Source organism: Agelaius phoeniceus, chromosome 3 (genome assembly GCF_051311805.1).
Source record: "Agelaius phoeniceus isolate bAgePho1 chromosome 3, bAgePho1.hap1, whole genome shotgun sequence".
In the NCBI taxonomy this organism is placed as follows: domain Eukaryota; kingdom Metazoa; phylum Chordata; class Aves; order Passeriformes; family Icteridae; genus Agelaius; species Agelaius phoeniceus.
Genome location: NC_135267.1, coordinates 18,387,891 through 18,414,286, shown reverse-complemented (window position 1 = coordinate 18,414,286; position 26,396 = coordinate 18,387,891). Strand labels below are relative to the sequence as shown.

The 26,396-nt window shown below is 35.7% G+C and overlaps 1 protein-coding gene across 14 annotated transcripts in view; it reads right to left on the bottom strand.

Moving 5' to 3' along the window:
• Nucleotides 1-26,396, bottom strand: part of ADGRB3 (adhesion G protein-coupled receptor B3) — a 448,324-nt gene that overhangs the window by 238,822 nt on the left and 183,106 nt on the right. For all 14 annotated transcript variants that reach the window (XR_013181240.1, XM_077174780.1, XM_077174786.1 and 11 more), the window contains 6 exons: nucleotides 24,030-24,191; nucleotides 16,764-16,928; nucleotides 13,707-13,871; nucleotides 12,690-12,854; nucleotides 5,995-6,096; nucleotides 5,323-5,429 (listed from right to left, as the gene is read on the bottom strand). Coding sequence is in view for 13 of the 14 variants with exons in the window: in XM_077174780.1 (XP_077030895.1) it covers nucleotides 5,323-5,429; nucleotides 5,995-6,096; nucleotides 12,690-12,854; nucleotides 13,707-13,871; nucleotides 16,764-16,928; nucleotides 24,030-24,191 (866 nt within the window). In the remaining variant the exon portion in view is untranslated. The remainder of the gene's footprint in view (nucleotides 1-5,322; nucleotides 5,430-5,994; nucleotides 6,097-12,689; nucleotides 12,855-13,706; nucleotides 13,872-16,763; nucleotides 16,929-24,029; nucleotides 24,192-26,396) is intronic.

The window sequence follows — 26,396 nt, the reverse complement described above, 5'->3', positions numbered from 1 at the left end:
TATTTTCTTTCCTGCTTTTAGATTTTGGACAGTTGGGGATGAGTTGAGTGGTTTCTTATTTCAGTTAGTTTAGTTTAGTATAGTTTTGTTTATTTTGCTGTGTTTTTCTCTAATTTAGGTGGCTATTATCCACACACTGTATTAAGAATACATGAAGAATTCTTTATTCATGCTTCTTGGAAGAATGATAATGTAGGGTATTCCTAATTCTGAGGTCTTGCTTCTTAGTATTATTGCTTGTACGATACCAAATTTGATAGGCTTCTAGAGTGTATGAAACCAAAATGTACTCTTATTTGAGGCATTTAGGTAATTTTTTTTTTTTTTAATATCATCTGAAGTAGGCCTGTGGGGTCCTAATTACTGATTCTATTCTTGGTCCTGCAGTCACTCATAAACACAGAACAAATAAATTTCCAATTCTCAGGAAGGATTTTACCCTATTTACCCAAATAAAGTAAAAAGAACCTCAAACCACACCTCAGAAGACATTAGTCCAGACTAGCCAAGTATTGGGTAAAGTACACAATTCTATGTGAAGTAATTAGGCATATAATTTTCTGCTTCCAGATCAAAAGAGATAATGAGCAATGAGGAACATACTTCGTAATATTATACAGACTAAGTTTGGGTCATTAGATCATCATCTAATTTGCCTTTCTACATATAACAGTCCATTAAGCTAGCAACAGATACACTTTAAAGAGATTAAAATATGTTAGACTGAAGTAGTTCAGTTTTCAGAAAATGAAACTATAGGCCAAGGGTAGAAAGAGAAAACAGGCTTCAGCAAGGTCCATAACTTCTGCTATAACAGAACATAACAGTCCATAACATTCTGCTATAGAAATAATTGATTTGGTAAAATGCTCTGAAAACCCAAATTATGTCTATCCTACAGAAAGGAAAAATCCTCCAAATTCTGATAATTTAATATGGAATTAAGAAAAGAAGGAATTTCCTTACTATTAACACAACTCCGGTGATCAGTATGTGATTAAGAACTTTCCAGAAGGAAGTGAAGAAAGGATATCCTCTGCCACTAGAGTTTAATAAACCTTATGACTTTACTTCATTTCCATCCACAATAAAAATACAGTTGGAAGAATTTCTTGTTATAATCCCCTCTTTCTCAAGAATACATTTAAAAAAATGCACAGAATTGGGAAAAACATTCTTCTCAGCTACAGTGACTGGTAACAGACTCAAGACAATGTACTTGACTAAGAGCATTTTCTTAATGCAAAGGTGCAGACACTGAAAATACATTAGGACAATGCAAGAAAACCAGAACAAAATTTGGTATATGATCTGTGATGCTTCTTTTTCTGCTCATCAAGTTATTGCTTGATCCTCTAGGTCCAGGATACAAAGTCTACCTATTTATCACTCTGAATTTTCCACTTATAGTGCTTTAGGGAGAATAATCCAAACTAGGTTCTTCACATATTATTATTACAGTTAAGCAAATAATTTCCTAAAGGTTTATTTCACGGATTTGGGCATTTTTGTCCCTTAATATGTTCAGTGAATAAATTTTCTTATTAGTCAACCAGCTGTAAAAGCTGGTCAAACAGTATTTGTTGAATTCATTTGATGATTGATTTGTACCAAACGTAGGATAAATTGTTCATGACTAATTGGTTCTGTTATTCAAAGAGATCTAATTATCATCCCAAGCTTTAAAAGGAACCTGTACCACAGTGCACAAGGTAAAATAAACTAACAGAAGTACAGGCTGTACATTTGTAACACAGCTGACATTCATAATTCTCTTAAACTGCTTTCCCTCAAACTCCTATCGTGTAGGACATGGTGCCCTTGAAAGACATAAACTGAGTGTTGATCTCCACAAGCCAAACCACACACCTCTACTATTTCATCGTGTTCAAGCACATAGTCTCTTTAGATGCTTTGTGTTTGTTATATTTTTACTATGCCAGGAATTTTCTGAGTTGTCCCATGGACATGTAGGAACATTAAGAAGGAAGAGAGGCTAGGCAATAATTCAGAAGACTTGAGATAAATTTCATGCTTAAGTGGTCTCAGTCCTCCATCAACAAAAAATGCAGATGTAGTACAGACTCATCTCAAAAATATATTGAGGACATATATTAATTTAAGACTGGGAATTATTCTGAAACTGTTGCAAAACAATATTAAGCATAATATTGATATATGTATCAAAAAGTGGTCCATGAGTCCAGACAATGTAACTCAGCCCTGTTTTCCTCTGAGATGCCATAACCTACATCTGAAGCATGGCATGCAGGGCATGCAGTAGAGGCAGTAATTCTGCCTGGCACATTCTGTAAGTGACTGGAAAAAGCCATGTTATTCATGGTGCTGAGGATTATGAGCCAAGTATATTATCTTTAGCATTATGGGTGTATTTTTAGCTTTAATGACTCCCCATCTTTACAAATAGACTTTCAAATGGATTTTAAGATTAAAATATGGTACCGTTCTGGCATGATTTACAGAGCTACCATGTTGGTCTCAGTGCAAGTCTTGAGTCAAGCTGAAGAACATACAGCACTAACTGGGTTTCAGCTTCTCTAATACTGCTTATTAAGGGTTGAAATTTGTTCCATGTCGATTCTGGGTGAGTAATAGAGAAAACTGTAAAAATACAAGAAGCTTTGTGCGTGAGGCAGTGAATCTACAGCAGTTACATACAGTAAGGACAGTCTTCAGGGGTCAATCACCTGTGGTTATGTGGTAAAATTCTACACTATATATAGCAAAGCATTGTGGTTTCCTCACATTAAACTCTCTATTCCTCCTCTGTCCCAGAAAATCATGTTTTTATTGCCTGCTGACAATGGCCTCTCTGCTACGCTATCCTCCAAAGGGTGGTAGGCATTCTTTGGGAGAGTGCTCACTGGTGTGGTCTGAAATGGCCAGGGAGCATGCTAACACATACACAGTTAAACTGTGCAGATGACTACAAGGATGGCTTTTAAGCTTAAGTTTTTTTACTAGTATAACTATAAACTTCCAGTTCAGCACCTGTGTAGCCAGGTTAGCAGGGTCTATGGCCAAGGAAATCTTCTCTGGCTCCCATCATACTGAGCACTTTTCTATAGATAATATTTTCTTACGTACAGCATCATGTGAATTCTACTATGTGATTTCTGGTTCTAGATCATATGCAGCTTGATTGGAGGGCATAAAGACAGGGATTTGTTTGTCTTCTATGCTTTAATGTATTAAATATCGTATTTATGGATATCAACTGCTTTATATTAGCTTCAGGAACATCATTTTTTTGAAGACTGTGCATCTGATTTTCTTTTATATATTTCAGACAATAAATGAAAGAGATTCAGCTCAGATTTTATGGAAATATTCAGAGAACTGAGTGATACCCCACTCTATTCCTGGTCTGCACTGGTAAAATAACTTTATTGGTAAGTTAAGCACACTGAGACAACTCATACATGCTTTCATAAGCACACATATTTATTATAGCAACACCGTCTGTCAGCAGCTTCCTTATAAAGCCCTATTTTCAGGGATTTATGGAACTGACATATGTATCGTGGGGGGACAAGCCTACATTTGCAGGGCAATGACCTTATAGGTCTTTACCTCTATTTTCTCTGATTTTTTAAATATGATGCGTTGTTCACTTTGAGAAGCAGAAAGATGTAAGACAGATCAAGTTTCCTTGTGGACAGTTCCGAAGTGTAAAAGAAGTCCACTTTAATTTGTATGCACATGAGCCAGACTTAAATTTTGTGCAGAAAAAAGATATGTTTAGGTGCTTCTGTAATTTTAAAAAAGCATTACCAATTTTTAAATGTTCTTTGGCAGAAAGAATATTTCACAGTGTAATTTACTTATAATTAATATTTCAAAAAAGGAAAATAGAAAAAAAAGAGAAATCTGCTCTAGGTTAGAAATGTCTTTTGTCCAACAAGTCAGACTTGCAGCTCTTGCAAAATAACCATTGCCTACCAAAGCCAGGTAAGTCAAACCACTGAATAGCATGAAACAGCATTTTGCATAGTTTGAGATGCAAACTAGCATAGACCTAACAAATGAAATTGTTGCCACAGAATAAAATACTAAAATTATTAAATGCAAAAATGTTACAGCCAACTTATCGTGGTTTTTTGAGTGTGAACACTAAAGGGAGAGATAAACATGTAGGCAGTTGGGTAAAATAGAAGCTTCTGTGTAGTGGGGAAAATTCCTTTGACTATCTATTCTGTCCTATCTTAAAAATAATTCTTGCTTTGACCTACTCTGAAACTGAATCCCGGGCCTCAAATAAATTGGGTCTAACAAAACAGAAATGCAGCTCAAAGGAATTAATCAAAATCTCCTCTAAGTAGCAATACAGATTTAAGGAATGGCAGTCAGGCTACTGCTTTTCAAGCCACTAAAGAATTTTAAACATGTTACAGAAGTTTTGCACTTGGTTGAGAAGTTGGGAAGTTATGAAGCACAGAGCTGTATTAGTGTGCTGCTGCTGAATGATAAACGGAGCAGTGGCCTTTGGAAAAGGATGCAGAGTAATAAGAATGTCAGTAGAATATATCATGCAGGGAAACCCATTGTCCATGAGAATCTTTAAAGGCTCATTTCCCACTATAGTATTAACCTGGCTGAATGCTTCAGCTAGGGACATGGAGGGTAACTAATATACCTAACGTAAATGATGGTAATACATTTATAAAGCAATATACATTATGTATTACATCTATCCATATAAACATGTTTAGACAGTGCATAATTGTATAATGCCTATGCTTTGCAAAGAAACTTTTTTTAGGCTTTTCGAAAAAAACTCACATAGTATTTCTTCATCTAGAGTTACTTTACCTTTTCCAAGACACTGCAATAGATTTACCCTATAATCATTTCCTATTGTTACATTCAAATGTGAAGTTCTAAATTTGAGAGCAAAAAGAAACATTCCTGGCTTCCTACTCTGCAATTAAAGAATACACAGTATTACAGAATTCTCAGCAAGTTGCTCTTCCAGTAAATCTCATTTATTCACATCTCATTTTCTAATAAACTAAAATATGTCTTGCCTCTGACCCCTATAAAAATTTCATGCAGCAGACATGAAAGAAGGGAATCTGATGCATTTTTCCACTTCTACAGTAAGACAAAGCTTATTTCACAAACACCAGCATTATACAAGATCAAAATAATATCCATTAACATAAATTATTCTTTCTCAGATCTGTTTTCCTCTTGGTATTGCTTAAGAGAAACCTGAGACCAAATAAGTAAGTTTCTTTTTTACGCCAGTGATTAGTAATGAATAAACAGAGCAAGTACTAAAGCTGACTTTGCACCTACTGAATGCTGCAAGTGTCTGTACTCGTTTGATATGCATCTAGCAAAGCTTGGATGTTCCCAAAAGGCCACTCCATGAACACTGAGAGAGCAGCGTCTGCTAGTGGTGCCTGTAAGACACAGAAGAGACAGAAAATATTTATATAAGTGAGAGCAACTGGAAAGAATAAACCTTATTTAATCTATATTCCATGCTATTTTAAAGGCACACACAGAAACAATTTCATGCAATGATCATCGGTATATAGAGAGTAGTATAAGATCCTGAAACACATTTCAATGTTTACTTGATTGCTTTTCAGCAGTGTTTTCTTAATTAAAAAGATTTTTATGTTCTCCCTCCTTTTCATCACTTTGCCTGACAGATCCAGTCAAATTGATTTCTTGTCAGCTTTTTCTTTGTGGCTATAATACTCACATGTACGTGTATACATCTATGTATATATACAGATAAAAGTACATACATCACAGACCCATGCATATATATGTAAGCTGTAAGAGACGTCATATGTACATGTGTATATTTGCATGCACATGCATAAGTCAATATGTGATGTTCATACAGATATATTCATATCTATGCATATTTATATGAGTCCAGTAATAATTTATCTAAGACAAAGCAAAATATGTCTCCCCTTTTTATCATCATAAAATTTCAAAGTAGTACTGTACCTGTGGCATTGAGAGGACATCGATTGAATGCCATGTCCCCAGCTGGGGTCCTTTTCCACACCATTGACATCAAATAGTCTTCAGGACATATTTCATAAGGTGCTGTCATTTACAAATGAGAATTTAAATAGAAACATTAACATATTTTATATCAGAAAAAATAAGTGTTCCATTTCATCCTACTTTTTCCTGAGATGTGTATGTTAACATAACTTGGGTTAATTTTAAGTTTGAAGTAAAAAAACCGAGAAGCCTGAAATTTTGCATATCTGTTTTTGTGACAGTATTTATTTCATATAACCCATGGCTTTATTCTCCCCAGCAAGCAAGCACTTTTTAGGTTGTAGTTACAATGTTAACAGGTTTGACTCATTCCTTGTTGCTCTATTTTCATCAATAGCACTTAGAAACTATCAGAAGATGATGAGACTTAAACTGTGATAAGTTATAATGCTAATCTTAAACTAAAATTTGTAAAGATTTTTCTAAAATTGAATCTTAATGTGAAAGAAATAGTTCTGAAAAGACAGTTGAAACATTAAATGTGCTAAAGGCGCTAAATGAGAATTTTGTATTCTGAAGGATATTATAAAACCAGGCTATTTCTTTGAAATGTGTTTCAGTACAAGCTGATAATTAAGAAAGTATAGTCAATAATGTGGGACTGAGTCAATAATGTCTATAAAGCAAAATAACCTTTTACTGGTTATTGCAATACCATTTAAAGGGAAAAATATTGTCACAATTTTATACTAACAGAGCTGCATGGGGAAAAATAAACTTCAGCAAATGCTTCATGTTTTATTTTCACATGGTCACAACAGCAGATTCCTCTTGCTCTTTGTATGTTAGTGTATATTCCAGTTTATGATTTTTGAGTAAATTAGATTAGCACAGAAAACATCTGGCTGTGGTCATCTCACAACTCACATCACTGATATGTTAGTTAATGAAATCTAATTCACTCCAAGTTCAGCGGAGAAAAACAGGAATTGTTTATTATTAAATGTATTTCCAGAAAAAAAAAAAGTAACTCTGCTGTATTACAGCAAAGTGGTTACAAAATAAGAAAAAAGAAAAGAGAAAGGAAATTCATTCTAGCAGATGGTGTGATAAGGCAGAAAGCAATTCAATGATTCACTCATGGTTGCATGGGAAATCTCTAGCAGAGTCAGGAACAGACCACAGATTTTGCCCATCCCATTATCTACCCCATAAAATCGTCCATCTTCCCTGTTTTGTACTTCTGCTGACGGAAGTGTGAGCAAGGGAACTGAGTAGACTTTTGCACAAAGCTGTACCCTCTCTTTGTAGAGGACAAAGAATACCTAGCAGATGGCTCAGTAATACTAATATGAATCACAGTTGGGCAGAAAAATTGCTTGCTAAATTTGCTTCACCACCAGCATTCCTGAATCGTAAATCAAGACAGTTGGTGCTGCATAAAACGCAAGAGATCCATTAATGGCAAAGCCCAAAGAAAGTCAGTTAAATCCATAATCTAGAATACCAGCCCTGCTTCAGATATGCCCACAGAGTGAATGCATCAGGACAGTGATACACTGGGAAAAAACAGATTTTGATAAACATAAGCCATCTGGTGACATAAGCAAAAGCAATTACCATTCTATTATGACCTTATAAACAAAAGAAATGCTCTGTTTTGAGGAGCGTAAATTAACATAATAAGGAGGTTATATTATAAATTACATAAATTTGCTAGAGCTTATAGCTCTGTGAGAACTATATTTGTTATGCAGCTGTGGCCATTTCAAATGTGTTGTGTTCACTAATCAGCACTTTAGGTGCTGATTCTCAGAACTAAAACTGTTTTTCTCTCCACATACTTAATGTTACATGTGAGATTTTTTGCTTTAAAAAAAATATATAAATGCATCTATATGCACCATATTTTCTCTTTCACATTAGCAAGCCTCAGGTAGTATCCCTGATTTTCCCACCTATTTGGAAGGATACTAGTGTGCTTTTGAATTAAAGTTTTCAGAACTCAAGATTATATTGAAACTTTAACCTAGTGCTGGAGATAAGCAGCGCACTTGTGTGTTGTGTTCAAAAGTAAAAGGCACTCCCAAGACCTTGAGTCATCAGGAAAGAGGTGTGGGAGCAGCTGGAACTTGGAAGAAGTTTTGCTTAGCCCAGGCAAAGACCTTTTCCTGGTCTCTGGCTGACTCTTGGCCTTTTAATGCCTCGTACAAGGATCAAGGAATGCTGCAGATAAAAACAAACTCCTTCTTCCCAAAGCTCAAACCTATCTGGCAGAGCTTACTCATCAGGCATTCGCCCACATTAAAGCATCTGTGAGGCTGCAACCCATGTCGCTCATGGAGGCATTACAGGCACACTACATCTGACTTCAAAAGCCTTGTTGATCCTCAGAAACAGTTCAAGTATTTCTGTAACTATGGCACAAATAATTCATAACACACCCACAGGTAAATATGAGTTTGCTGTACAAAATCATAGAAAACTACCAGAATTTAGAAGCAAATAGCAAATACTGAGGTAAAATTTGCTATCATTGGCAAATAAAAGGCAGTCCTCTTTCACTCTTGATGTGAATCACCAGCATCTTCCCACACAGAGCATGCACTCAAATGTACCACGCTACACCCCTGTAACGATAGGCCTGAATTCATCCCACCTCAGCACAAATATTCAACAAAGTCAGTGGTCTAGAAGCACAGTCTTCTTCTGACATTACTGGAGAGAAGACATGCATCTTCCAGAGGCAATCAACCCAGCTGGGATCTGTGGAAGCTCAGTACAGCCCACAAAGCAAGAGACACATGGGGTCTCACAGAGTCTACCATCTACACAGGCAGATAACAAATATGGGAGAGGGTAATGAAAGGGTGAGACAAGTGACCCTACAGCACACAGCAGCTCAAATGATGGTAGAACTACAGCTCGTCTCTTGAATCCTAATTCAATGCCCCAGGCAAAATTATCATAAACAAAGGCAACAGGAAAAAAGCTTTTGGATGTCTTATAGAATAGTGCTGTAATCAGAGACAAAAAAACTCCCCAAAGTTTTTATTTTATCATTTAGCTGAGTATCATTTGAATTACTTGAATCTTCTCCCTCCTCCTATTCTATCTTATCTATTTAATACTGCTGTGAAACAAACTTCCATCATCAGTGGGAAATGATTAGCCAATCTTTGGTTGTTGTGCACTCTTGTCTTTCTGTTAGCTAACAAGATAGTCTAGCACTGTTTTCAGTTATACTTTGGTCTAAAGTGCTCCCATATCAGGCTTTATACTACTGAAAATATGCTTCTAAGAAAAATGTTGAGAATCTTTTTTGAGTAAAATCCAGGTAAAACATTACTATTGGAAACAATTATAGAGGTAATATAGATTTAAATATTAGGAAATTAGGTATTTCTGGAAACCAATACTGTATTGTTGAAACATTCTTCTGGCTGTCATAAGAACATAGTCCTATTTTTATAAAAACAAATTTACAGACGTCTTCTACCCTGTATAGTGCTGCACTTTGGTTTTGGTTGTCCCATCTCTTCATTTTTACTGACGCATTTGGTGGAAATTGCTTTATTTCTCTTATACAATCTTCTACAATTTTCTGATCGTTTTGCCATGCAACTCCTTATCAGATGCATTTTCTTTTGTTATCTAGCTGTCTCCATTATTCTTACGGGACAGATATAGTGTTCATTCATCTCGTGTAAGTTTTCTGCTGTGACTCCTGAGTGACTAGCTGTTTACCAAATATAGAAGCATTTTTTACTTTCTCTGATTTGTTTCCAATTTTCTGAAGTTATCCTTCACAGAAAAATATTTTGAGTGCAGAGTAGTGCTGACCTACTAGGAGTGAGGTTTAACTTAAGACATTTGGGATGCAACAAAGCAGCAATAACTGAACCCAAAATATTTTCAGATCTTTGTTTTTTCATTCCTAGATTATTACCCAATGGAAGGAAAAAATAACAGTTTTAAAATTAGCTGTGAATATAAACAAATCAGAAAGAAAGATGCACAAAATTTGTTCAGAAACCAAGCTTTTTGAGAAACCAGTTTTCAGATAGTTGTTGCATATAGGTAAAACCTTACCAAGTAAAGGCTTTGTAAAATCATGGCTCAGGCCTGCTACTTTGGCTAAGCAGAAAAGGACTATGGGAAAGTGACTCAGCTGATTTAGAGGTAGAAAAACAAGTTATGTAACCATCGTGTGTTCACATCGTGGTGTATGGAGGTTGGTTGAATTATATTTGTTATGATTTTAATCTGTGTAGCTGATAACTGGCTAATTGCTTAAAAAGGCCAGGTATTTGCAATAAAGCAGCTCTCCTTTGCACCTGCCTGGTGACTCTGCGTCACTTCACACCCTCAACTCACAGACAGCACTTCTGAGTCTGCCTCTCTTAATGCTGATGAAAGTAATTCAGATCATGCCCCAGCCACTTGAAGGGAAGCACTGAGAAACTATGAAAAAATTTTGTATAATGCTCAGATAATGCAGAACACAAACTACACAATGTCCAGGCACGATTTTCAGTTATCAAGTAAGCACTCTGTTTGCAAAGTACCTTATTAACATCAGTCACTATAACAGAAAAAGGCTTTATTAGCCTTTTGCTTTCACAATTTAAAGCAGCTATAATTTAACTTTTTGTAAGTCAATAGACCCCTGGGTGATACGAGCAGGTGCATTTTCATACCCTTAACAAAAATATTACATGGTTCTACACACCTGAGGATCTTGTTCTATTCAAAGCAATGCTAATACAAGAAAAAGGATCAACATTATAGTTTTCTCACATTGTTTAGTGGCTTACATAGAACAAGAAACCAGTGAGCCAAAAATAGCTTTTCTGAGCTATTTCAGGGCTAGGAAGAAATGCATACAAATAATGAAATTTTCTTATACTTTGAACTCTGTATAGTACTTTCCAATTTTACTTGTTTATAGAATGTAATTTGTATATAATTTTATAAAATTTTGTTAAATTATCTCTACATTTAAATCTGAGACTTCAGTAAACGTCAGTCTAGAGGCAAATAAATCTGTAATTCATGTCTAATAGTCTGCACAAGCATAGCTTATTAAAAGGTGCTTTAGGTTAGAGTTTCTATAAGCATACTAAATCTAATCTGAAATTAATCAAGTAAATAAATAACTTCACCAAATGGCAAATAAATCTCTGTGTGCATTTGACTTGTAAATACATCTGTAAAATATTTTATTAACAGCAGGTGGCAACCTTTGAAAATTGGACTGCAGCAGTATCATTTTCCTTTTAAATATACAAATGCAAATTATTTCAAGAATGGTTTTATAAGCAGCATCTAGTTCATCTGACTGCTTATTGAGAAGATTCATATTAATCTTCTATTAGTGTTGTGCTTTATAGAGGAAGGCTGAATTACCCATGGAAATTAGTTTGCTTAGGAATCCAATACAAATACTATTTTGTACTGCTTTTCAAATGATGAAATTTTTATTGAAATTAAAGAGATCATTTAAAAGGCAAGTTAAATTCAGTTAGCTTCTACAGTATAGTGTTATAACTTTCTAACTACAAATAGTCTTTTTGTTGTTCTTCAAATGCAATGAGACTAATTGTTCTACTGTACTGCAAGTACCTTGAAAACTGTTCCTTGATGTCTGTCAAGGGATCAATATGCCACCTATGAAAAATTTGGACTTGATAACATAAAATTCACATCTGATAAATTTCTCATTTCCTGACCCAAAGCATCCCTGCCATTTAAGTCCTTCCCTGACCACCAGAGAAAACAGCCAGCAAAAATGTCCACAAGTCAGATTGCTAGATTGATTTTTTGCTGCTTCCTGGCTTGCAGTTCAGATTGCATAATTTCCCAAGTGGATGGCTAAAACATCCTACCCTCCTGACTAACTACTTATTTTTTATCTTTCATCTATCCAAAAATACATTCTTTTACTTTAGGACAATGTGTGTTTATGATAAATAGTATCTGATTCACCAGATATTCTTTATTCATCATTTTTGAAGAAGCTCAAAAATACACTTTTATTAGCTTTTAGTGGGAAAGACTTAAATCTGTTGGGAGGGCAAAGTAAAGAGTGATACAAAGCGTTATATTAAAAAAGTGATATTTAAGCATTATATTAATGCTTAATAATAGAAAGATGTGTCTTTCAATTACTTTCCCTTTTATAAAATGTGGTTCACATATTGATTCATTCACTCTCTACACTATGGTAAGGCTCACTTTATCTCTTATTTTTACTGCACTAGAATTTACCCCAAATGTTTAAGAGATGTCACTTGTATACTGGATAAAAGGAATTCCAGGTTACAAAAACAGCCCTGATATTCTCAGATACAGTGCATTCAAAGAGATTTTCTGTAGCAAATTTTTCCTGCTCCAAATACTATAGGGATTCCTAGGCAATCAAGTATTTTTTTATAACTATTTTTACTATGGTATTTTCCTTTGCTCAAAACTTGATGCATTGCTCATATGTCTAATAGGGCTCATTTGCACTTAGCTGCATAAACAGAAATCTACTGAGAAAACCAGCAATGACTTGTCTAAAGCAAGGCCAGATAGGCTCGCTTATGGCTATTACTCTACAGACATTGATCTTATCTTTCCTAAGGATGCCCATAAAAATAAGCCCTGTTGTAGTGTAAATAATAACAGCAATTGTATTTTCATCTCACCAGGACACCTCTGTTCACTGCACCGTCTAACTTCCTCTCCAGTTCCTTCACACTGCTGCCCAGTCACAGCAGCACCTTGACAGATCCTTATCCGCCTCTCCCAGCCACCGTCACAGGATTTGGAGCAGCCACTCCAGTGGCCCCACTGGTTCCACTGGCCATTTGCTGTTTGGAAAAATATAATTACAGCGGTGATATGATGACAATCATAACGGAGAATTACTCTTTTTTAAAATTGATTTGTAGTGCTGTTGTACAGTAACAATACACATTTAAAATATGCCTAAGTACCCTTAAAAGAAACTAAGTAAAAACATTTTTGCATGCGATATTTTAAGATCTTGATTTTTACATGTTCTCACAGAGCAAATGAGGCTTAAAGGTAAAACCATATAGAATCTACACATCCTGAAAGGCTGCTTTTGTACTGTCAGAGGATCATGAAGCAGTCTCAGCCTAAAAGGGAATCAGTTCATATATATTTACTTTCTAGGTTCATGAAAAACTTAGGTACTTTAGGCTTCAAAAAGACCTGCCTAAAACTGCTGAACGTCCTTCAAAGAGCAATAAAACCAAAAAGTTGATGTGCAGCCTTCATGCAGCTTTTCAGGGCACATTCTTCAGCTTTTTTCATCATCAAGTAAATATGAATGAGGCCCCAGGACTCACAGAACTGCTAGGGTTGGAAGGGACCTCTGGAGATCATCGGGTCCAGCACCCCTGCCAAGGCAGGGTCACCTGGAGCAAGTGCACAGAACACCTCCAGGTGGGATTTGAATGTCTCCAGAGAGGGACACTCCACAGCCTCCCTGGGCAGCCTCTTCAGTGCTCTGCCACACTCAATGTAAAGAAGTTCTTACTCTTATGTTGACGTGAAACTTCTTGTGTTGTAGTCAGTGGCTTTTGTTCCAGCAGCTGCCCTGCCCCTCGCAGCCCGCTGAGGCCAGGCCAGCCCCCCCTGCAGGCCCCGCTCCAGCTCGGAGGGAGCCGCAGCGGGCGGAGCCGCTCGCTACTCACCGGTGCACTCGGGGTTGTAGCACTCCCGGCTCTCGGCCCAGGGCCCTCTGCACTCGGAGCCGCCGTGGGCCGCCGCCGTGCACTGCCTGCTTCGCTGCTGGGTGCCATTGGAGCAGGTCACCGAGCACTGGCTCCACGAGCTCCACTCCTGCCACTGTCCGTCCACTGCCGCCGCGGCCACAAAAGAGATGGACACAGCAGAGTTACCGCCGGAGCCAGGCAGGTGACCGCAGCCCCTCGGGCTGGGCCCAGCCTGGCTTCTCATGGCAATCAAATACAGAAACCAAGGTTATGAGCTGTTTTAAACTAATATAAAACTGTTTTCCTTTTCCCTCAAGTAAAGAGCCTCCAATCTACTCTAATTGTACACTGATGTAAAAAAGGATAAATAATTATTTCAGTCACATACTGTTTGAGGGGTGTTATTAAAAACAAGACCTTATAAAAAGACTGGTCTTTTTAGGCAAAAGTGAGAGCTGTTCTTGTATCCTGTAAGTGAACCCTGAGCCCTCTGAAGTGATTTCTAAGAGCTGCAGTGATAGTTCAGGTAGGTCAGATTATAACATTATTGGTGCTGATGGTGAAAAGAGATGTCTTTAGTTGAACAGGAAAAGGAAAACGGGAGTTACCACTTTGCCTCACATACAGGCTCTCATCTCTGTATTCACAATGCTGAATATATTTTTATCATTCATCCTCCCTGTGAGAGAAATGATCCCAGTTCTTCAACATTCTTTTAAGATAAAATGTAGCAGGACAGAAACTGCCTGCCTTCCTTGCTTTCTTATCAGATCTGCTGTTGTGTTTGCATATTGCATAATCTTCTTTCTGAAACTGACAAGTTAAATGTCTAAACAAAATGAAAATGGTGGAAATGGCTCTGTATTTAGTAATTTGTATTAGCCCATGCACTTGAGTTTGGATGAATATTCTCCTGAGTAAAGGTTAATGACTGTTATTAATAATTTTGTATATCAGAAAGCTTCTTGAGGTAAATGAAAATATTAAAAACCAAGGTAATGAAAAAAACATAAAGCAATTATGCTTCCATACAAGTTAAAAATTATATGGTCGATAATAATAGGACTAGGCAGTATGTTTAAAAACAGGCAAGCATTATGAAATGTGTTATGACTAATTGTGCTAATTCAGGATCCTGCATTCATATAGACTGTGGCAATCATCAGGTCCTCATTGCCCCTGCAGTTAAATATCATCTCAAAATGTAGGTTCTAATATAATTTTGATTAATACTCGTCCTTGAAAACCTGGTTCTATAACTACTAGTGCTATATAAGCACTACCACTCCAAACAAGGAATTTCACTTGGTGCGCTTGCCAAACCCTGTTTTCAGGATTCTTCTAAAGGGGAGTTGGAATAGCAGCTCCCTAAGCTGATGATGTTAATGTCTAAAATAGAAAGAAGAATCTTAAAGTTAGTGATTAAACATACTGTTCTGTATGGGTGTGTCACTGTTCAGTGAATAATGGAGGCAAACTACTTTGCTAATGTCAGACATAAACAACAGAACATTTCAAAGATACTATCCATATCCTGGGCCCAGGATCTCAGCACCAGTGAATTAAAGGAAGAGATTTTCTGAGGCTTTTCCCTGAAGTTCTGTATTAAATATTCTGTGTAATGCCTGGTTGTGAAGCACTTCTCAATGCAGATGCCTCTGAAGCTATGAAGCTGAGCCCTGATAATTTATTCAGAAGAAAATGGAAATCTTTCCAAACATGGATGCTAGTTCCACTCATTAATCATAAAAGGTTTATGTGAAGAGGAAAACATTATGGAAATTACATTTCAATGCACCCTCTTCAGTTTTATTCGTTGCTATATAGTATTATTTAGGATAGGAAAGATCAAATCAATTATTATACTGTCTTTGGAGAAAACTCATTCTGCAGCTTCTCATATATATTTCATACATCTCTCTTATTTATCTTTAGGAGAAAAGAGCATGTGAGTTTTCTATTTCAGAAACACTTTTTAAAAATAGAGAATTCTACGTGAAGATTCCCTTAATAAATTGAAAATGCAAATTGCAGCAAATCTTAATATTGAGCAAAGACTTAAAGTTCTGCTTTTAAATGTAACAGTGTAGAAGTTTCTCTAAAACTCATTTAGGTACAAATGATGTTTCAAAATCCAGAGTTCTCAAGTAATTTTTTGACAGATTAGGTCAAAATATATTTTGTTTTTCTTCACAATATTGAAGCAAACTGGATGCATTAGATTTATACATGCATTTTGAAAAAGTTGGTCTAAATTAATCACAATCTAAAGACAAAAAGTTGAAAATCAATTTTGAAAGAACACCTTTATTTTAGTAATCTTTAATTTTAGTAGATGGACATTTTAACATGAAGCCTGTGCATTGTTTATTTGGTTAGTGGCAATTTTTTGAAATTGGTTTCACACATAACTACCAGAAATGAGTCACCTAAACATGTAATACAAGAACTTAATGGGTATTCAATAATGCCCTAGCTTGTGTGAGCCTTTCTGTCTGTACACATGTAAATAATATCCATTTTGGATAAATTAGCAATTTAAAGGTTATGGTTTCACAAATATGTTTGACATATGATGAATAAATAATTACAGTGAACCTCCAAGCAAACTGTAATTTTTTAACTGTATTTTGTATTCTATAATTTGTACAGATATGGGGGACACAAACTATGTGACCTCTGAATGTGTCTCTTTCAGGCACAGTCAGGAAGTATTTTGCCTTTTGGTTCTCTGAGACCCATCCTGAATCAAGAGTTCCTACAAAACATACTGTGCCCTACAGAGAGAGTACCTCAAAGAAACTAAATATTATTTGCCTCTGTCTTGAACAGTTACCATCCTTACTATATACTTTAACCATTACAGTCATAATTATGAACAATTGTAAGAGCCATCCTTCCCAACAAACAATATTACTCAAGCTAGTCACTTTGGATAATGTTTTTGTTCCTATGTGCAAAGCGCTATAAAAGAAACCACAAACAACCCACATGAAATGCACTGTAACAAAGCAGAGAGTTGCTGTATGAGCTCACCAGGGCAGAGTGCAATATTGCAAGGTTTGTGCTGTGTTTCAGGTCCATCACATGATCTTCCCCCATACTGGGGAGGTATACATGACCTTGTTCTAGTTCTTTGGCCTCGACCACATGTGAATGAACACAAACTCCAAGGTGACCATTCCTCCCAAACGCCATGTACTGCAACAAACCACACAGATTTTAACCAGAAATAGACACACAAGTAACAAAAGGATTTCAAAATAAACAAGATCAACATTTTAAATAGGAGTTATTCTGCCACCTTCAAGGAAATCAGGCTCATAGGTAAGCCTTATCATAGGAAAACACATACTTTTAAAAGCTTAGTTGATTTTAATTTAATCATATTTTCTCTAAAGTATATTTAAAAATATACTTTGAAACATTTTCTCTAATCTTTAAACTAATCTCACTATCACTATCAGTTTCTCCTCTTTGACTGTTTTACACATAATGACTTTCCTTTTCAGAAGTTAATAATGACATCTTTGGTCCCTGACTTGATATGTTTAATAGCCCTGATTTTCAGGAGACATGCTTTTGTGAAAATTTGGCATATACTTTCTGTATCAAGGCAAAATCTAAAACCAATCAAAAATAAGCTTTCTTTTGAAATTATAGGAATAAATGCAGTAATTTCTTACTATGTCAATATCACAAATTGGGGCAGTAATCTTAAAGTTTTTTCAATTGTTTAAATTCTGGTGGAAATATGGTGGCAGATGTGCTTGATTATCTTCAACAAAAATTCCAAGACCACATAAGTAAAAGAGATATTTCCCCTTTCCATACATGAACATATTCATTGATTTAACAGACTGTAATACATGCTTTACTCTTGGAAAAACATTCATTCAACAAACTGCAAATACCTTCCGAGTTCACAATAAATTACAAACTTATACCACTATTTTTACATACAAATATTTGATAATAATTATATAAGAAATCATAGAAGATGAATCTTTCTATACTTTAAGCATTTTCTACTATAGGAGAAACTGATATACAATATCCATGTGAGCTTCCATACTATATGCAACCCCTTTACAGAAAAAAATCAGTGAAATTTTCAGGAAATTCTCTACACATACATCTGTGAAACAGTTCTACATAAATTGAATAATACTGCAAAGCAAACTTTACTTATTTTTCTTCTGCTTTAATAAGAGCAGTTGCACAAATTTAAATTAGGCAATGTCAGAACAGGAATGTAGTGATGAGAACTGCAGTAATGTTAAGCATTTAAGAGAAATCCAAACTTATTATCCAGACTGAACATCTCACCCAGTACCACATAATTCTGTTTCTGAAGCCCTGTCTGTTTGAAGGGTGTATGGAGGGGCAAACTGTGTATAACATCTGAGTGTATCAGTAGTAATGATTCACAACATTACAGAAGAAATAGATTTTCTGTTTTGTCCTCACTTTTTTTCATCACTGTGAAAGAACTTCTCATATATAGGTTTCCTTTGCCCTGAAGGCACATATCCCCTGCCCAGTTTCTATGAATACAATTCTTTTCTTGCAGGAATCAGAATAACATTTCCTGAGGTGAAATTCAATTGCAAGGCTGTGGAAGGACATTCAGCTCCCTGGCACATTATCACAAATTCATCAGTAAGATCAAGGGGAATTCAGCAAGTAGGTAAGTTCTATTGCCTTTCATTTAAAGTAAGAAAAATTGTCATTTCAGACACTATGTTGAGATAAAAAGTTTGTTAGTTAACTTCTGAGAAATTGTACCTGACAGAAAATGTCAGACTTTATTCAGGGAAGATTTTAACTCACTGGACAACAGCTCAATCAATGAAAGGTTTTCATTTGGTCACATAAAAGTGGTCAAAAAGACCACATCCTATGTCCTTATTATCTTTCTCTAAATATCATATCCATCTGCATTATATTAAAAAAATAACCCTTAGGAACAGTCCAAATTAATGTTAAAGTGACAGATTTTAGTCTAGTTAGTTTAGAAACCTTGATTAACTTTGACATTTTTGTCAAAAACAGAAAGTCTTGCACTTCTAAAAATAGTAAATTTATGACTATACCTGCCCATAACTCTTTTAGTTTCAGCTGTTCTTAACAAGTACTATACTTGTACAGCTGTTTTTATTCAGCTATATAATTGATTTTTTTTTTCTCATTGGCAAGGTGTTAGATTACGAATCCAGACACATCTCTAAGATTCCCAGTTTTTTCATATGAGCAAAATTAATGAGAAAACAGTTTGTCAGATCAGATTCCAAACAATAACCAGTAATAAAAACATGACATAATTTCATCTCCTGATACCACAATGGTTGATTAAAATGTTCAGATGCAACAAGATTTTTAAAAAGTATAAAAATTAGCTAAACAAAGTTAATCCAAATTCTAAAAAGATTATTCTCTAGAAAAATAAAAAATTGAAAAGGTCTTGACTCTATGTAGACATAGAGTGGGGTTTTTCAGGGCACATACAAGTTTAAGCCTATCGCTTAATTTGGAATTTTGATTCATGTTGTCAAAATGTTCTAAGTTAGTTGTCTTTGTCTGAATGGCTCTTTAAAGGTCTTTAACCAAGAGGATGTGTATTTCTTCAGGAAAGAGTTGATTGCATGCTAGCAGCAACACAAAACAATTCCTATGTGATTTTGGAACTAAACACAAGCCAAAACAAAATGTTTCATTTTGGATGGACTGAAAGCAGCCTCTATCTGTTTGTGGTTTAAATTAAGCTGTGCCAAAAATCATCTTCCATGACAAATTTTATCTCATTAAGTAAAAGTTTCACAGCATCTTCTTGCATTTGTAGACTTTTATATCTGAAACTAGTAGTCCAATAACAAAATCAAGGATGGAATAGGCATAACACTAAAACAACACATTACAGAAGTGCCCAGTATTATCCAGATTATCGTTAAAAGAACATCTTAATTAAAAGTTTCTTACCCCTGATTTTTCTTTCTGATATTTTATTTACACATTCTTTCTTTAACACTATTTTCTAAATGCAAAAAAGTCCCCTATTGCATCTGATGAATTATGGCCACATGAGCTATGCCAAATTACACCAGATGGAGAGCTGGCCCGCAGAGGAGTTACTGTTTTCTATAACACAATTTCAGATGCAAGATTCATTATTTGGGACAAAAATATTCAGATTATTGCCAGCTTCTCTGTCAAAAACATTGCTAGCACAACAAGTTTGGATTACTGCAAAGCTTCTTTCCCATCTCTCTGCCACTCTGTGAACCTAATCATGTTGAAGTGAACACCCACAGTGTTCACAACACACAACTGCTGTGAAGTGGAAGGAGGCGTTAGGCCATGCTGGCCTTCATCCTACAAACATATTTTGTGAGATTTTTATTGGGGTTTAAACACTTTTGATTTGTTCAGCTTTAAATTGAACAGATATTGAAAAAAATATGGCTGTTGCCATGGTGCAGGTAGGTCCAGTACTGTTTGATATCTTCATCAACGACACAGACAGCGGGACTGAGCGCACCCTTGGCAAGTCTGTGGACAGCCCCAAGCTGAGTGGTGTGATTGACAAACCTGAGGGACAAGATCATCCAGAGGGAGCTGGATAAGCTGTAGGAGAAGGACCATGTGAATGCTATTAGGTTCAACAAGGTCCTGTGCATGGCTTGGGGGCAACCTGGTTTCAACACAGGATGGGAGATAATGGAATTGAGAGCAGCCCTACAAGGAAGGACTTCAGGCTGTTTGTGAATGAGATGTTGGGCCTGAGCCAGCACTGTGCATTTGCAGCCCAGAAAGCCAAACACATCCTGAGCTGCATCAAAAGCATCATGGCCAGCAGATGAGGGAGTAGGTTCTGCCCTGCAACTCCACTCTGGTGGGACTCCACCTGGAGTGTTGCATCCAGCTCTGGGTCCTCAGCATAGAAAGACATGAACCTGTTGGAGGTGGTCCAGAGCACTGCAACAGAGATGATCAGAGAGATGGAACATCTCCTCTATGAAGACAGGATAGAACAGTTTGGGTTGTTCAGTCTGGAAAAGAGGTCTCCATAGAGACCTTATTGTGGCCTTTTGCTGGTTAAAGGGGATGTCTAAGAAAGATGCAGACAAGTTTTTTGTCAGGCCCTGTTGCAATAAGATGAGGGAGAGAAAAAAGGGAGGTAAGTAAAACTACCTTAGCAAATAACACCAGCCAAAGTAGAGCATTTGAGAATACAAATGTTTGAAATGGCTTAGTGTATTCCTGCTCCTGCCATGTCTTGCTTTACCCATAAGCCTGGAAATTCTAAGCTACAACTAGATTTTGTGGCAAAAGGTGTTCAAGGCAATGGAGAAGGAGAAACAGAAGCTGAGATGATCTGCAAGCATGGAAATCCAATGGTCTTTCCCCTTAAGTTTTAGCTGTGTTAGAAATAATTCACTAAACTGAAATGAATACGGTAGCACTGCAGTAATGGATCATGAGGTATCTCCACCTGCAAAAGGACCAGTGGCAATAAAAATTATCTATGTTTTGTTGTCTACTATGCTGCACTTCTTTAGAATAGTATTGGTCTGAAATAAATATAAACAACCCAAAATTATGTAAAAAGTAGTTCTTTCATTATTTTACTTCAACTATCAGTAATGCTATTTTGAAATTTAAATATCTATTCCAATACATACATATATATGAAGCTGGTAAATCCCATTTTCCAAATTTTCCAGGACACCGAGATCACAGAGAAATATGTTCTCTAACATCCCAGTGAGTATCTTGGACAGCATATAAAATATGTTAAAGTGTATATAAAGAATATATAAAGGCAATAGAAAAAATAGTCTGAAAGCTTTGCATTAGTATTTGCAAATTTAACAGATTCCTTTGAAGCCTATGGGTAGATCATGAAGTACAGTAGGTGATTCTGCGTATTTTTTTTTATGTTAAAGGGACAACTCTTTGATTAGGAAACATTCCAGCTCTCACAATGCCCCACATCCTTTTACTAATCATTTTTTCAAACATCTGTTTTAAATACCCTAGTATACAGACTATATATATTTTTTTTAATGGATGGACCAGGGATCAGGAACTATGCAACTTTCTGAGTCAGGACACATAATAGGATGAGGACAGAGGATATTTGGGCTAATAATTAAAAGGATGTTTGAAAAATTAATTAAGCAGTGCCTAGGAAAAGCATATTTCTAAATTGCTAATCTTGCACACTGCTACACAGTAGTGATCCTGTAGTCAGACAGAGAAAAACATAAATTAATAAGGTATTGTAACTGCATGGAACAATATGCAAGATTAAGCCCAGGAGACTGATTATTTAGGAAAGGTATCTCAAGATACATAGAGATTATCAAAATCAGCTGTGGTGAGCTGAAAAAGAAAATATCTTGGCATTGCAGACACTAAGAATTTGTAGCCTTTGCTACTGGGGATCGGGAAACAAAAGCTGTATCCTGAAGTGTGAGGATATAAGGAAACAGCTCCTTTGTGACCTGAGAAATATGGAGCAGTGTTTTGGGGTGAGCATTGTTAAAGGCTTCTTTGTCCATAACATATTTAAGAATTAACTTTTTTTCCAGTTTAAATTTGACAGCAAAGTAATTACCTTGGCTTTTGCATTACCTGTTTGTTTGTTTGTTTGTTTGTTTTCTTTTTGGTTTTGGTTTGTTTTTGTATAAAAACTTAATATCCTTTTCTGGAGAGAATGAAGATAAAATTCTGAAAATTAGGTTATTAATCCTCTTCCCTCTTCTTTGTTAATATTAGCAAAAAATCAGGCAGAACTCATTGTGAGAGGTGGACTGTTTTCATGTTCATTCTTCACATAGTTTCAAATGAATATTTAAATCTATCTTTGATTGTTTGCAATATTTGTTCATTTCTTTTACTCTGGCACAATCCAAGCTACTCAGCTACTCTAAATGTTTTAGAAATACCTGCCATTTTTGTATGGAAACACTTCCATGTGTAAAGTTTTACCACTTCTAAAGTATTAAAATTCAGCTCTAATTAGGCATTTCTACTCTAAAATATTATAGAATTTCATGTGAATTGATTAACTTAAGCATGATAGGAAACACTAGGTGTTGAGAGCAATTCTTGTTACCATCATGCATCATCTAGAGACAATCTTGTAAGCTCATTTTCATTACAGAGGCTCCCTAAATGCTTATAATGCTGATACAGAAACCGATGGGATCACATGCACTTCCCATTGGCTATTTTTAAATACACAGTAACAACATGAGAGTTGGATCCTACATATTACTGCTCATTGAGACACAGTCCAAGAGTTCTCTCTGTGTGACAATTTAGTTTACTTTCAAAAATGTACTGAGCTTCCCCAGAAGCTGAAGATAGCTCACCACCCTCTTGGGATCAAATGTTCCAGAGACCTGAGGAATTTGTCCTGAATTTGTACTATATACCATCTGAAGGATGGTATATAGTCTTTTTCTTTTTTTTTTGCATTTCAGTCACAACAGAGGAAAAATAATGTAGTCGTGAGGCATATGCCTTCCCTCTTGCTTCCCAGCATAGATTCCCATCACAGATCCACAGGTAGAGTCTAAAGAAAGATGTGCCCTTTCAGCAACTAACTTGAATATGCCTGTCTCTTCTCCTTAGTGTATAACTACTGCTGAACTCCAACGATGTCCAGATCTCTCAGACAAAAGGAGTAGGAAAACTGTGATGCAAGACACTGATGACCTTTACCGTGTGTCAGATGTAAGAGAGTTACTTTTGTCTGATCTTTTTTCCTTTGATAGGTAGCTGTTGCCCTTTCTTGCCAGAACAATGTAAAGGGAAGTCCATGAAGACATAACTGTGCATAGAACATTGTCTGGCCCATTGCCTGAAAGAGAGTATTCTAAATGGGAAAACAATTGCATGTCAAATAATATATGTTAACCCACCCTCTTAATTAGTCTCTGCTCCTTAATGTGTTCATTATCTGGATTTCTTCCCTAGTTTGTCTTTGTACTTATGCTACCTTCTCTTTTCTGAGTGAAAATTAGAGAATATAGACTTTTTGAAAAAAAATATGAAGCTGTCAGTAAAAAAGGTGCTCTTGCTCCATATCTTGACTGCTCTGAAAATAAAAATAATAACCTATGTGAAAAAAAAATCACAGGTAAATAGAATTACAGTTCTCTGCTTTAATTGAAATGCCCCTATGAAATCCATGGTAACAATAATGAAAAATAAAAATATATTTAGTTTCAAATTCTTATCATTATACAGTTCAAAAACATCCACAATTTATTTATTGGCTGCTAACACTACCTGGACAGAGGGCAGTGTTATTGCAAACCCTTGATTCTCTTAAAGGGCCGCTGCAGTGTGTCCCGTAAGGTGATACACAAGTTCTGGTTCGCACCTGCGACCCTTGACCACAAGTAACTGAACACGTACTCCACTGGGCCCACTCTTCAACACCAGATTCACCTGTATTCAAGACAACAAACAAACATGAATATAGACATAAGTATTAATGACACAGGTTGTTTTGTTTGGTTTCTTTTTTTTTTTTTTTTGCTGAAGCTCATTATCATCCGCTCTCATAAATCAAAGTAAAAGGTACCACACCAAAATAAATATTTAAAGGTTTATGGAGTAAAGCAGCTGTGAAAATGTGCAATGAATAGAAAACAAGGACACCTATGATGCTGCAATCACAAAATGCCTGTCAGAGGGGAACACTTTGATGTCTTAGCATCATTTACAACTTTATGAGAACTACTGCCCTTCAACACTTCAGAAACAACACTACCCTCAGGATTCTGTAAGAACATAGACAACTCTTTTTACATAATAGCAAAGGATTTGTCTTTGATATTTATACTTATCCCTCTAGAATTAATGCTCAGTAACAGTTTAAGGAGCCCTACCAGTAAGGGAATTCCAATGAAAAAAGCCCAGACAAACCAGCCCCTAATGTCTTACATTTTCTTCAGCAGAATCAAATAGCATTTGAATGAAGTTCTCTGACAAAGAAAACCATTTTTTTTACTAAACTTTAACCTGGAATGTGGGATGGAAACTTTGATAATTTGCTGCATAAATTTACTCCTTGCTTTTGACCTACAGGTATGCTGAATTCTTGGGTGTATCAGACCTAATTACGGAAAGTAATATATACTACTGTGTTGAAAATTGTCAGATGTGATTTATTAATACTGTATATTAGAAAAGAGGATTTTTTTTAATTTCTGAGAGACAGAATATTAAATTTTTATTTTTTGAAAGCAAGTAATGCATAACGTTTTCTTCCATGGATGCTCTGGAAAGAATGCTTGAATTTTGAAAGAATGCATGAACAGCTATACACACAATTGTGGAATTCCTTTTCCAAAGGAATTCCTGTTCAGAAAAATCAGTCCCTTGAGTATTCTCAGAAAGCAAGTGCAAAAATAATGTGAACATACCTCACTGAACAATTTGAGTAAATAATTGTGCATTGATGTTTAGCTTCTTCTGTTAAAATTCAGAATGTAATGTAAAATGGCAGCTGAAATCCTTACTGCATGCTTAATTTTTTAGTGTAAGCCTTTTTTGAAACAAATGGGACTTTCTGTTTTAAAATCAGTGGCATGATAAAATCTGCAGACTTGAGGGGCTTGCTTGAAATTTCAGTTATCTCAGTATACTTCTAGCCTTCCAAAAGTTCTGATACTGATCACAGTTGAGGGACTGTCTGCAAAGCAGGAATATTCTGGTGCTATCTTCCAAGAATGCAGTAAGTGACATGCTGTTTCATCAAACTGTACTTTGTAGCAAGAATCTGTGAATCTCTCCAAGCTGTCTTTTTTTGGTTGTTGTTTTTTTTTCCCCCAGAGGTCAGGCAGGAAGCCTTTGCAAAATGATTGTTTCTGCTAGACTTCTAAGGTTCAATTCTGAGGCTATTCAATGCTTTATAAAAAAAAAGTGCTTCTTATTCAGTAAAAAGACAGAATGCGTTATAATTAGCACACAAATCCCTCTGTTTTTAATAAAATTATATGCAATTCTAAAAATTTCTACAGAAAACCACAAAATTATGAGCTTTCTACACACAAAAATTCACCAGTAATTTTTGTAGTCCTTTTATTTATTTGTTAGGTGAAAAAAATGAAAAAAAAATCACTGATTATTGTTTTAATACTTCTTGTGACATGAATTTAGCACTTTGATTAGGCAGTTAGACGGCTTAGGTTCAGGTTAGATGACATAACATGCTAAATATATTGAATATATATGTAGACATTAAAAATTATAAAATATGTGCTATAAGCCCTATATGCATGGTAAAAAGACTTGTATTACTGTGAGTTTCTAGGCTAATACTTTTTGTCTTTTCCTACATGTTTGAAGTTTGACTTTGCCTTTGTTAAAATTGCTTAGATAAAAGGTCAAGCAGCAGAAAAAGTCTAAACTATGTTTCTCAAGATGTTCCTCATTATGTAAAAGAGTTATATATACTCAGTGTAAACAATCCATTATTCAACACAGACATATTGACATTACACAACTAATAAAATAAAGAAATTAAAAATAAATTATATATTAAAGTGATAAAAATATTACTCTAAACCCTTGGAATATGATGGAAAATATCAGCAACATGATTATTAGGCTGTAGTCAGACTGTTGTGTGAATGTATTGAGTGAATT